This window comes from Nuphar pumila, chromosome 15 (genome assembly GCF_984573655.1).
Source record: "Nuphar pumila chromosome 15, dmNupPumi1.hap1.1, whole genome shotgun sequence".
Taxonomy (NCBI): domain Eukaryota; kingdom Viridiplantae; phylum Streptophyta; class Magnoliopsida; order Nymphaeales; family Nymphaeaceae; genus Nuphar; species Nuphar pumila.
The window spans coordinates 22,922,322-22,936,936 of NC_143263.1; the positions used below are offsets into that span (position 1 = coordinate 22,922,322).

The window sequence follows — 14,615 nt, forward strand, 5'->3', positions numbered from 1 at the left end:
ATGGTATAATACAAGATTTTATCATGCATACATGTATGATATACACTCTTATTGCGATACGAGTGTATCATATCCAAAACCTAAAAGTTACGGTATGTATCATACAATATTGGATGATGCTTACAACGTTGCATAGATGTACAAGTAAATAAATAAATATATTAAATTCTTAACCTAAAGAAATAAAACATGAATATCATCTCAAGTTCATGAATAATAATTCTAGATCACTATATTTAAAAACATCAAATAATAATTTATAAATTGAAATGTAATGTAATTGAAAATAAATTCTAAAAGAAAAAGAATACAAGTGAATACAAAATAAGTAGTTAAGATCTTAACAGCAAATAGATGAAGTTGATAACACTGTTGATTATGTCTAAAAACCTGCCGTTGGTCGCCCAGTGGTTGAGGCAGTGTTTGGTAAGACCCCATCTTACCTGGAATCGGTTCCTCTTGGGATCAGTCCGGTGGCTTGCCTAGTTGGTGTCCTTTGGGGGCTGGAGCACTCACCTAGGGTTCACTATCTAAGGGGGGGTCTCATTAAGCGACCCCCGTCCCTAGGCAGGTTGTTCATCATTAAAAAAAGTGCTATGAGACATTGCTTTGACCATCCATGAAGTTTTTTGGTCTGTCCATGTGTCATTTTACAGTCTGACACACATATACAACACCTTTTGCTATTCTTTTCAAGCAGTGTGCATGTTAAAATTCAATTTGGGGTTTAACTATTATCTATCTATAGCACAACTCCTTGACAGTAACAAGCTTTGTTCCCGAACTTGCATGTGTTCAATAGCGTTTTTAATGGTCCATGGTGTAGAACATTAAGCAGAAGGGAATTCATCTCTTATGCCCTGCATGGAAAAGTTTCATTCTTGCATTCTTGAAATGTAGGTCTCTCGTGTATTTCATCCTAATTTCTCTGCCAAGTGGAGGCGTTATTTCTATATATTCCCGTTTAATGATCGGGAGTGTGGTCATGTCCACGAAAGTGGAAAGGAGAATGGTATTACCTATGTGGAAGGCCCGAGGGGATTGCAGGAAGAATTGACCTGCTACGGAGGACAGGGTGGTGAATCCCCAACTATGGAAGACGTGAAAGAATTCCATTGTGGAAGTAAACCAAAAAGCTTTAGCATAAGCACAGTTAACAAAATGCTGCAACACCTTGAAGGGAAGTCCCTCTCCTATAAGATCTTTGCACGTGACACCAAGGCATCGAGGAGCACGTAAGTAATGGGACCTATCTGACCAAATATGTCCATCAATACATTTATGCATGGTGATGAAAAGAGTGCTTTTAATATAGTTTATTTCTGGTTTAATTTCTTCCTTGTCCATCATTTTGGAAAATATGCCCTTCTCATGTTATCAATAAGTCTAAGTTAAAAATCTTTTCCAAAATTGTACTCCACTGTTTCCATCTTTCTTAATTTGTTTTTTATTGTTAGTTTTTCTTTAGAATTTTCTCATTCATTTTCACTATCTCCACGTTTGCATCTGCTGAATATATGTTTTTGAGTCTAAACCCAAATCCATGGAGTTGCTATTTAAATTCTTTGTTAATGCGTGTGAAGATAAACTTTGTACACCAACCTGAGGACACAATTTTCTATATTGCAAATAATTATTTTGTGGTAGTCTGTTATGGGTTGACTTTCTAACCACGATTATTCTCAGAGGGCCGCCTACAGAGTGTTTTGTCTACCATGCTCGAGCAGCAGAAGCCAGGCTACCTTCCTTTGATGAGGTTCCAACTTCCCTATCTACTTGTCTAGTTCATCCCTTTTTTTTGTGTTAAGCTCACTCGTTCTGCATATCATGCAATGTCCCCTGGATTATGGACTAAACACAATTTTGGTAGGATCACAGGGAAGGTACCAATGTTCTGTGTGTGGAACTGGTTGCAAATCGTTTCTTGCGAAAGGTATTTTTTTTTACTATGAAATTCCTAACTTGCCTATGTAAATATCAATATTCTTCTGTTTCTTAATAAATAATTAGATGTCCATGTGATGTTGATGATAATGAAAACTTTTGGTGAAGGCTTGACCTACGGTAAAAGACCCACTCATACACCATTTGCCTGAGATGTACTGGACTCTGATTCATTCTACAGTGGTGACTCGGCTTAGCTTCATTTAGCCTTGTGGATGTCTGAACATGATTTTGTGATCATGGGGATCCAATCACCCCATTGTTTTGCTGCTGTTTCTCGTCAACTCTGAGCCAACTGCTTTAATGCTGGTTACCTGACCCAGGACGTGCTTAAACCAGAACTCAGTTTTTTTTACTGTGATGCATTATTTCTGGCTTTATTAATGGTTTAAATTGTTGAGTATCATCTCTGAGCTTTCTGTAGTCTTTTCGTGATCCAGTTTTCAACATGTTCTATTTTGGTTGATGATTGTTTGACCATCTTGCAGATGGTTAGAGTTCTTGTTGCAACATCTATTAGAGAGGCGGCAGCTGGCACCCCCGAAGATGCATTGTTGAAACTGATGGATGCCACATGCAGACGTGCTACAGCACCTCCAGCACCACCAGAAGGACTCTGCCTTGTGGATGTTGGTTATGAGGAATTCAGGAAAGAAAGTGCCCTCATTTCTTAGCCCGTGAAATTCCAGTATTATTTTGGTTCTAAAGGTCATGGTTCTGAAAATCTAGTCCAGGCCATGGTCTTCTCGTTTCTTTGCGACCTTCATGGCATAATGTCTATCTGTTTTCCAAATGCTAGAAACTGTTTGTAATTTTATGGGCTTTTGAAAAATTTTGAAAACCAAATTTTCACAAAAGGGTGTTTTTTTGGCGACGAAAGCTGGGAGGATACTCCTGATCTTATAAACTATATGTAGAAATATAGTGTACATGTAAAAAAAACAGCCAGTTATCAGTTACAAATTGTTGTTACATTCAGATATAATATCCCACTCTGTTGGCATAGCCAACCAAAGCCTATGATCACCATTCTTAAGCTTTAACAAGAGCAACAGGCTTATATCATAAGGCATGGACTCCAGTAGTACAAGGTGCTGCAGAATTTAATGAATTCGTTCATAGCTGGGGGCTAATTTGTTGTAGCCTTCTAGACAACTTGAGTTACCTGTCTCCCACTGTTTGATAACATGCTCCAATACCTGTGTCAGGTAAAATCAAATTCTCCCCTTCCTGCTGGAAACCTGTAAAACAATACAACCCATCTGCCCGCTTCAGAGAATAAGCAATTTTAACTCCATTTGACCCTGGAAAATACAATATTTGAAAATAGTACTCTTGATTACCCTTAAGAGGCCATTCTCCTAGAATGAAGTCAAATTTGACCCAATTGAAAACAGATGCAAATTGCAACTTAGACCACCACTCAAGCTTCTAATTGTTTTATGTACATGCATTCCAAACTCCCCACTTAATTTTTCTTATTGAACATATTTCATTGTCATGGCTAAATTCTATTTCTAATCTTCCATAGCTTCCACAAAACATGAAAAGTTTGCTGCCAACATTGTGTAAGGCATCCTATTGAAAAAGAACATTGAAACCACCACTGAATCCCTTTGCAACTACGCCAAAGACAACGTTTCTTCCCAAATCTGTGAACAATGAAGTTTCATGCATTTCGAGCTATCGGATAGCCGAGCATACGGTGTTGACCAGATTTAGCTTCTCTCATACACACAAAGAAACGATTCAGAAGGGTGATTCCAAGATGTTGCAGTCGATCCAATGTTAAAAGCCGTTCTACACAAGCCAAGTACACCACTCAATTGGCTGGAGGCAAATATTTAATGAACCATACAAATTTCCTCTGACTACACTGCCCTCATTATGGTTTTTTCCCATATTACCTTTGCGTGATATAGTCAACAAGACATTTCCTTCCCATAATTATCTGTCATCAGTAGCAGAAAGAGCGGTATGAGATAAGTTCACACAGGGAAAATATAGTCCACACTTATGTTTTGAATAATCAAATTCCTTCCCCTTTTGCTCTGTCCAAGCAATCTTCTGTTTAATTAGTTTTCCACCCCAAAGCACACCTTTCCACTCCCACGAGCCTCTAGACCCAACACTAATAGTCCAAAGGCTATTACTAAGATATTTGTCCAACACATACTCCAAAGAGATTTAGATTGCACTAACGACAGGCCTAAATAAGCCAAATGTGCTCTATTAGTATATTTAAGAGTACGAATACCAATCCCTCCTTCATGCCTACACAGTGTGAAGAGGGGATCAGGGAGAGCTTAAGTGCCCTGGGTATGTGACGCAGGAGGATGACGCCCATGGGATTTGAACCTAGGCTGCCCATCAAATGAACTAGGCCCCATCCCACTACGCCAAACCCCTTGGGTCTATTGTTTTTAAAGACATGGTAACAGCTTACACATTAGTGACTAGTGTAGAGCCATTCCTAACAAGACATGTTTCAGCAAACAAACTCTACCTGCGTATGAAAGAAATTTAGTTTTCCACCTGGCAAGTCTTTTAGAGATCTTAATCAAATATAAATAGTGTTCAACTCTAAGATGCCCCGTAAATAGTGCCAGTCCTAAGTAAGGGATCGACAATGAAGCCAATTTCCATCCCAACACGCCTTCAAAATGTTCAGCAGCCTGTTGAGATATATTGAAAGGAATCAATTGTGATTTATTAGGGTTAATAAACATACCTGTGTGCACTTCAAATTCTTGCAAATTTTGTTGAATAGTAGAAATGGATCTACCCTTAGCTTTGCTAAACAGGACGATGTCATCAACAATTAGTAACGAATTAACTGGAGCATCACTAGGAAATCTGGGCACAACCTTATCAGCCATTTTCTTAGCAACCTCGATTCGACAAGCATGTCCATAACTATTAAGAAAAGACAGGGTGATAAAGGATCCCCTTGTCGTAACGCACGAGAACTATGAAAGTACCTGTTAGAATCCTTTTCTAGACCCTCTTCCTCTATTAATGGGCAGTTGTTACGACCTGAAGATGGCACAGATCCGAGCTCCAGAATGCACACGACTTTTCCTACAGGCATTGAGGGTCGTTCAGAACTAAGTGACCCAGGAGAATGATGACATGACAGCTGACATGGCTTTCCTAATGATTGACAATTCAAAGTTCTAGAATCCTAGACAAGAGCAAGAGAAGCCAAACATGTGTCAAGCCCTAAAGGCATGACAATTAAAAAGTGGGGTCCACCTAGGGGTATGTGATGCTAAAGAGTCCTAGGGGACGTCCTCTAGTTCTAGAAGTTGATTAAAGTTAATTAAGCAGTTAATTAATTATAAAATCCTTAGTTGAATTGTTCTTGTGAGGAGTGCTTATTAGAGAAGGAATCTTATCAGAGGAAGGACTCTAGAGTTTGTTCAGTCATTATTTTTCAGTAGGAATTTTTATGCCTTAGGATAGGGTGATTGAATAGGGAATCTAGACCATGCATCTCACGTATAAATAGAGGTCCGGGCTTCCCTTTATGCATTAATTAATTAAGTGAAGTTCTCAAAACTCTCTTTCTGTAACGTCCCAAAATTTCAACTTGTGATTTCGAAAATATTATCGAAAAACCTTTCAAAGATTTAAAGTTTTCACTTTTAAAAGCGACAGCGGAAGACATTTAGAAAGAAGCACAAGTCAACAATCCTTTGTACGTTAGCTAAAAAACCATCATTCACACGAATAACTACTTAAAAGAATTGAGGAAATGAGGCAATAGATTATTCATGAAATCTGCAGTTTATTACAAAATGAGCATTTTCCCAACGTTCAATAATCTAAAGAAAAACTCCAAAACTCAGAGTCAAGCCGCCAGCAGAAAGAAGAGAAATCTTGAGTCATATTGCACCACGCCATCGGCCGCCTGTAAAGTCCTACTCATCACCTGCCCATGAAATGGGTCAATTTCATAACAAACCAGTAGATGCACGAATAGATAAGTAGAATAAAATAAAGCAGGACATTCATGACATAAGCAATTATTATATTAAAACAACCAATACAATTATAATCTATTCTAATCAGTGTAACATGTGCAAAGAGCTATTGTTTGAAACATTTCAAGCAGTGTAATTCTCAATCATCTACAACTATTCAAAAAGATATTCTTTAACTTCTGATATTAACTGGCCTGTGGGTACGCACATGACCTACTCATTTAGGTTTCGAAAGGTCGTGCAAGCCGAATAGAAGTGCATCTGCCTCATTGTATCCCTAAGATAGACATTTTAATCCCTTGTATCTTCATGAGGGGCGAAGACTACTTTAAAGAAAGCGACTGCCTCTTGCCAGTCTTACCATTGCAATTCTATCTTACGGCAGAGAGTTTTGCTCTGGACCAGTGCAAAGCAAGCAAACATTGTCCAATAACACATCTACAAATAAATTGTGGAGATCAATTCACAATTTGTTCGCATTACTGGTTATTAAAGATTACTGAATTCCCGCCTCAATCTCCACATGCAGATTTTGCCAAATGAGGGAGAGAGCAAAAACCGACTAGTCCTTGCTTTCCTGTGTTTAAAAAATGATGGCCAAGATTAGGTGAGGGGCCTATTTTGGGTTCTCCTTTTAGGAGCTGCGTAGGATTATAGAGCCGGCACTTTGTATTGTTGTTCTTTCTTTGATTCAAACAAGTACATTTTAGGCTGAATTGTCCCACTTAGGGATGTCAATGGGTGGGATGTAACCCTATATCTGACCTGAATCCGAATCCAATTAGTTGGATTCGGTATTAATTTTTTATTGAAATCCAAATCTGAATTCGATTAAAATCTGACTAAGATCTGAATTCAGTTAATTGTAACAGTTCTATCTTTTTCTATTCAACTCCAAATCTGAGTCTGAAACTTATTAAGTCGTATTCAATAATGTCTAGATCATACCCGAATTTGACCCATTGACATCCCTAGGCCCACTCCTCAGCCAGACTTCCAAATCCAAAACTCCAAATCCAAAATAAACCAAATGAAAAAAAAAAACAAGAAAAGAAAACACAAAAACTCGAGAAAGCTTTCCATTCTTCATCCCATTTAAGAGAAAGTGGCAGAACTACCCTGTCCCAGTGAGAAGGATGTGACGCCGAGGCGATTAGAGAGACGCCAAAGGGTGTTGCACAGCAGCGGAACTGCAGTGCATGTTGGTCAGAACCAATATATATATATATATATATACACAGAGTCGTACCTGTGTTTTATGAGGCCTGAGGCGGAGGGAAAAAATGGGCCCCCTATTAATAGTAGTAGTTCGGGGGCAGCGCCTCTGTTTTTTTTTTAAAGAATCAAAATAACAATAAAATTTGCATTCACATTAAACAAATATAATATTTCAAATATTTATATTATATTAAATAAAAATGTATAAAATATTTATATAAACTACCTAAACAATGGGCCCCTAAATTTTTTTTGTGCCCAGGGGCCCTGAGGCCCAAACCTCATTGGCCTCTTTATAGGTCCGGCTCTGTATATATATACACTAGGTGCATGATCACTTCTGAACATGACCAAAACTAACTCATGCAGAACGTCCATCACGCGCACGTGGTTCTGCCAAACACCTTTAGCAGCGACAAAAGTTGTCGCTAAGGGTATTGGACCTTTAGCAGTGGCTTTTATCGCCACTAAAGGTACCCTTAGCCGCGACTTTTGAAACCGCTAAAGCTCTTGTTCGGCGGAAACAAGCGTGAAGCATCCATCACACGCGCGATGAACGCTCTGCGCGAGTTCGTTTTGGTCATGTTCAAAAGTAATCATGCATCTACGTATTACTATATATATATGTGTGTGTGTGCGCACGCTAAATGGGGTTTTCAAGTTTTTCATTGATTTTTTCGCAATTTTGATCCTATAGATGTGTTTGCATGATAAATTTACTATAAATCTAGCATATTCATCATGTTTATTGCTAAAAAAAATTATATTTGGAGCCTCAAATTAAATTTTACCAAGATGTTGGGTTGTTGATTTTTTCAAATCTTATAACACCTGTCAAGCTAATCCTCGTAAAATCAAGCAGGTAGAACACATATGCAAAGACAAATCTTAAGTATAAAGCAGAAAAGCCCCAAAAAACCCATTAAGCATTGTTTTCATCTCTCTCGTCAGTATCGTTGCGAATCAGCCGATTCATATAGTATCAACCCAAAATCGATACAAAACACGGCTATTCAGCTATTTTGAAAAAGTTTTAAAATTGATCAAAAATATTTTTGAACATTCTTAATATTGTACTAACACGTGTCATCTGCTGGTTAAAAACTGGCCGGTGCAACTCGATTCAGCTCAAAATCAAAAACGGCTGTCTCCTTGAATCGTTTGAAAATGGGTTTAGGGCGGATACCGATTCTAATATCATTGAGAGAGAGAGAGAGAGAGGAGATGAATTAATATTGTTATTCTATTGCTTTTATTACCACTAACCCAAATTTGTACATAAGCTATCCAATATGAAAAATATGTATCAGATTTGGTTTTAGATCCATTTTTTGAAATTTGATTCTAGTTTTAGATCCGGACCTGATTCAGATCTCACAATAAAGTTTTGAATCCGGTTATAGCAAACAAGACCTCTATAATATTGGAACGCTGAAAAAGGAGTTAAACCTATTGAATTTCAAGCAATTGGGTCACATTAGACTCAATTCTGACTGAAACTTAATTTCAGTGCTTATCTAGTTCTAACTTGGATCTGAACAAAACCCAAATATATTCATTAACCATCAAACTCAATTTTTTATAAAACATCTAGAACAAAAATATGGATCAAATCTAGTTCTTGATTTGATTTTCAATTATTGGTTCTAGTTTTGGACCTGGATCTGACTCAAGTCCCACAATAAAATTTTGAATCTGGTTGGAAAATGAGACCCTGTGATATCTGATCCACTCAAACAAGTTAAATCTGTTGGTTTTTATGTGAAAAACATGTTGGGTTATCTTGATTTTCACCCAAACTAACCATAATGCTTATTTGGTTTAAACCTGGATCCAAGTGAAACATATCCAAAACGAAACATGCAAGTCAGATCCATTTCATACCTGAGTCCGAACTCCGCTCCATTCTAGTCATTCCCAAGTTGGGCAAGTGGACACAGTTGTTATATAGGGTAGTCAGGTATTTCTGTATTTTAATAAGGGCAATCGGGTATTTGGGGTGATATGAGTAAAACAGGAATTTTGATGCGTTTCCCACCGTCTTGTGCAACAGAGGTTAACCAAGGTCTCTATTTGGCAGTTTTGGTAAAAAGTTAGGACTGTATCAGAAATTTTAGAACAGCTGATGTCTGTTATGGAATATCCGGTAAAAGGTGGGATGTCATTAGGAAATTTGCCAACGAAGAAAGACTTAGATCAAGACCAACTTTTGGATCTGTTACGACCCGGCAGATGCACATCTGGATCCGGATCTAACCCAATAAACGCATCAACCGATTTTGGTAGGACATGGACAGCTATAAATAAAGTGGCCGACCCACGTGTATGTGAGTCCGACCCACATGTATGTGAGTCTGAATGCTTTGAATGGGTGGGCGTACTTTTTGGTATGATATTTACAGCTCTAATGGTATGGGCCGAACCCACATGCACTTGAGACTGACCAGAGCTTTATTCTTTTGTTTGAACCCTCCTATGAATCCATAGCGACAAAAGTTTAAAACAGCAAAATATAAGTAGTACGAGAGATTTTGAAAATTTTCATATAAATCTTGCATTTTTTTGGCAAATCTTGACAATAAAAAAGAATAAAAATTAAAAATTATTTTTTATAATAAAATATATTTAAAAATGAAAATCTTGCAATAAATATCTGCTAAAATGGTAAATATCATGATATTTGTCACGGTTTGAAAATCTTGCCAGAAATTGCTGTTTTAAACTTTCAGGCAATTTCTCACGATATTATTGCGAGATTTTTTTATAAATCTCGCAATATTTGTTACAATCTAACAGAAACAAGATACAAATTTTATTTTTATTTTTATTTTTTTGGATAACTGGAGGAAAACCGCCTCATTCACCAAGTTAATTGGGTTAAAAACCTCAAGTGCCTTTTGTCCATCAGCGAGTATATGCACTCAGCCGTGCGAACAAGGGATGCACACTCATAGGTGTCGAACTCAATGATCTCCCATCAACTTTGACGTGTTGCCTGTTTTGCATGGCCTTTCATAACTTCTTTTATTAAATACATAAATATTTGAATAAATAAAATCTTGATTGTTCATAAAACATTGTTTTGATATTGTCTGCAATTGTGACATATGCAAGTTTATATCTTGAAGTTTACTAATTTATGTTGCACGATGAGATCATCTGAAAACTGATACATATAATGTCAATTTATGCTGCAATTTGTTGTCGCACATATCATTGTTTTTCCTGTAGTAGGCTCTTGAAGATGAGACCTTGAAAAGATAAACCTGACCATAGTGTCATTTGAGGAAATCACACGAGAATTTTACAGAGATCATGAATCATATTACACACATGATTGTAGTAAATCTACCATTATTTTTCTATGCCTGTTGTACATTATGATACGCACGATGGGCAAGTTATTGAGAGTGAATGGTCAATAACTAGCTACATGAACTTTGACTTTAGACAATGAAACACATCTATTATTGGTATTTGTACACAAAATTTTGCAGAAAAAATGGGAACTTACTTTAATTTCTCAAAATCCCTTTTAAAACTTGTTAAGAAAATCTAGGATGCCCATTTCAAGTTGTGAACATCCTTCTCCAAGACAAGGTAAAGCTTTGATCAGGATCCAAATTTTTGCTTAAAGGGGGGCAAAAAAAAATATAATAAACTAAAATATATCCAGGATTTTGCTTAAAAGAGGGCAAAAAATTTGTAATAAAATAAAATATAAAAGTAAAATACAAAGGGGGGCAATATAATTTTTTATAATAAAATAATGAAAATTTTCAAAACTTTCTTAAGGGGGGGAAATGTATAATAAAATAAAATATAAAACTAAAATATATCCAGGATTTTGCTTAAAGGGGGGGCAAAAAAATTTATAATAAAATAAAATATATAACTAAAATATAAAGGGGGGCAATATAGATTTTTATAATAAAATACTAATATTTTTCAAAACTTTAGGAGGGGCTTGAGCCCCTCCTTGTCCTCTGGATCCGCTCTTGTGTTTGATCCTCGTAGCTTAAGATCCATAACGTAGAAGAACTACATTTGTAAAGCTTCAAATTCTCATAGAATGACATCGCATGCAAATCAAACAAAAAATGAGAATGAGTAATTTAACAATAGTAATAAAAACCAAAATAAAAGCAAATTGAAACAAAAATCATGAACAAACCCAAATCTTACTTTTTTTGAACTTAGAGTTTGTTTTAGCTTTGTGTGTCCCAAAATCTAGGATGCCCATCTCAAGTTGTGACCATCCTTTTCCAAGAGAAGTTAAAGCCGAAACATGTTTGATCCTCGTAGCTTAGGATCCATAATGTAGAAGAACTAGATTTGTAAGCTTCAAATTCTCATAGAATGATATCACATACAAATCAAAAAAATAAAAATGAGTAATTTAACAATTTTAATAAAAATCAAAATAAAAGCAAATTGAAGCAAAAATCATGAATAAACCTGAATTTTACTTTTCCGGACTTGGAGTTGTTTTAGCTTTGTGTGCTCCACATTCAAGTTTGGTTCCAGTAGGAGCCCCTTGTAGGGTTAGTGGATAATCTAATAGTGCTCTCCTCTATAGTTCAACAGCATATCCATGTAGGTTGAATGTAACATCTGAGAATTTTTATATATTTTTTAAAAATAAAGATGAAATTAATGTTATAATTTTTTTTTGAATTTCAATTTTGATATGGGCAATTGCAATTCTAATGTTTGAATTTTAATTTGTAGTATTTGGATATAAACATAGATCTCCAATTTGGTAAATAGGATCCATGGGGTGAGACGCCCCTTTGAGGTGGGCCCTCTTGGATCTTGGAATCCAAGATATGGACTCAAGCCAAGTTAGGTGGCACGTCCCTACCTACTTTTCTTTTTCCACCTACTTGGCTTAGTTAATCCAATTTAGCTAAGATTATAAAGGGTTACCTAATCTAATTGAAATCGTAATTGGCTAAGATTAGCATTGGGGTTTCCTTTTTAATGAGGGGTCTCATAAGGAAAGGCTATAAAGAGTAGCCTCTTCCCTTCCTCTGTCACACGCCCCTTCATATTCTCTTCTCTCTTTCTTTTTTTGTTTTTTTTCTCTCCCTCTCTCTTCCTCCTCCCTCACACCCCTCCTTGAGAAGGCTTTCATAAAAGCTGGTATAGGGTGGTTGTATCTTCACTAAAGGGTGTGTAGTTGTGGGTAGAGGTTGTTTGGTGAAGTCAATTCAGGAATATTGTTTGTAGCACTATAACTTTGTATGTGTGTATAGTATTGGAATACATAAGCATATTGTGAGATGATCTTCAGATGTGTATTAACACCTATATCTACCAAAGATTTACATAAAATTTGATATTATGTGGTGCATTAAGATGTTAAAACCCAAAATCCTTTTTTGAAAGTCGGTTTTATAGAGAAAACATGTTTTTTTTTAATATGTTTGATTTTTTTATGTTAGATTTATGTATATATTGCATTTCTATATTTAGAGCATAATTCCAAGGTTTTATGCATAAATATGATATGTTTTTAATAGATTTAAAATCATTGGATAGTTTTTCTTGATGACCTTGTTGAAAAACATGAAGTTCTTGATTCATTTTTTAAAAACTGTATTATGTTTTGTATATTTTAATCTAACCCGTCAAAATGATAAATTCGGTTCTCTCAATTTGTGAACTCATAAATTCTGAAAATTTATGGAGATGTTTCATACATATGAAAATAATTTTAGTTCAAATTTTAAACTCAGATGAATCATGGTTTGAGAGATATACTCTTTGTAAGTCAACACAAGAATCTTGTCCTGACATGGAGTCTATAGAGACAGTTTAATTTTATAAAAATCATATCTCCCCTAATACTTAGGATATGGGGTTGAGATTTTAAGGTTTGTTAGTTTGTATGTGGAAGAATGTATGGTTAAAATCTTGGAGGTTGATTCTTCATTGTTTGGAAATAAAAAATTATGAAAGTTCAGTCCAAAATCAGTAATTTCTGAAAACCATTATGTCAAATAACAGAAACAACAAATATTACGTAATTTTTAGCTCCATACTGGAATCAAATTTAATTCTGAATTTTTATGGGGCTTGAATCAAACATATCATGTCATCTATAGTAAAAAAAATCAACATCTAATTCATTTTTGTATGAATTATAACCAATCTTTTATTGGAAAGACATAATTGAACAAGATTGTTCTATGAATATAAGTCATGTGTTACAAGAATTTTAATTTTTGATATGTAACAAGCCAATGTCTAGGGTTTTTCATGTATGCATGTAACATATGTGAGAATCTTTTGTAAAAATCCCATGACCTGAATTATTCTAGATGATTTATGGCAAAATTTAAAATAATAGGTAACTTTTATATTAATAGTCCTGGTTTGGGAGATTATGTTTGAATGCATAAGATGGTTTCAAAAGTAAACCAAATAAATATGACATGATTTCAAAAGTTAACGAGATAGGCATGTGCCATGTGGATGGACATTATGTGAGCCTATTGAGGTTGTGAAGTTGTGCCCTCTTTGATGAATATCTTTTGCATGCTAAGCTTTAAAATTCTATTATGATTCTTATGATATGTAACATGATGTTATGATATGATTATGGTATACTATAAGGCATGAAAAGCATGCATGTATACGTGAATGCTTATGAATGAGCTTGCGGTTTAAATAATCATTGTGATGCTATAAGTACACAAATATGTTGTGTGATATGTGATGATAATGTGTTGTAAGGCATTAAAAACATGCATGCACATGGGATCACTCATGAGTGAGCAAGTGGTTGAAAAGAATCAATGGGGTGCCAAAAGTGCACTAAGTTATACAATGAATACACATGCACACATAAGATAATGAATGTCCAACTAGTTTAAAGTCCTCGAAGCATACTCAATGGGTTATCAACATGAATGAGCTAATAAAATCGTGTAATTGCCATGAATGGGTAGTATGATGTTCATGTCATGAAAGACAATGTATAAAGTTATCATGGAGGCATGTTTGGGCTATTGACCAATGGAGTATTGAATGATATATGATACATATGATAACATGCAATGAACCCTTGTTTTAATAAAAGCACCGGGTGTGAGTTTTATGAAATAGAGTTTCAAAACAATATTTTGATGTAAAAACAATATGAAAGCCAAACACCAAAGAATAAAAACTGGCTCGCACGAGTGGTGGAGTTCGGGTCGAACTCAGAGAACGGGAAAATACTTTATATTCCATAAACAATTAACTACTCTTTATTGCAAAAAATAAAAAGAATTGATTGAATAAATAAATGAGAGAGTAATGCCCTCTACGGAGGGCTTAAACAAATAAAACAATAGTGTCTTATTACAAAGCCAAATTGAATTGAATTAAATAAATCTTAATCTAAAAGAAAGAGGAAAAGTTTTTAGTGCTTCGAGTCTTTAGTCCCTTTTTATTATCTCCTGCTTCCCTCTTGTTGTT

General features: G+C 35.6%; 1 protein-coding gene across 2 annotated transcripts in view; it reads left to right on the plus strand.

Moving 5' to 3' along the window:
- Nucleotides 1-2,801, plus strand: part of LOC149814789 (Pseudouridine synthase family protein) — a 109,073-nt gene extending 106,272 nt beyond the window's left edge. Inside the window, exons 6-9 of one of the 2 annotated variants that reach the window (XM_089989528.1) lie at nucleotides 901-1,235; nucleotides 1,687-1,756; nucleotides 1,871-1,933; nucleotides 2,433-2,801. In XM_089989528.1, coding sequence (XP_089845654.1) covers nucleotides 901-1,235; nucleotides 1,687-1,756; nucleotides 1,871-1,933; nucleotides 2,433-2,618 — 654 coding nt within the window. In that variant the 3' untranslated portion in view covers nucleotides 2,619-2,801. The remainder of the gene's footprint in view (nucleotides 1-900; nucleotides 1,236-1,686; nucleotides 1,757-1,870; nucleotides 1,934-2,432) is intronic. The other variant, XM_089989529.1, reaches the window with a different exon arrangement.
- Nucleotides 2,802-14,615: the final 11,814 nt, after the last annotated feature.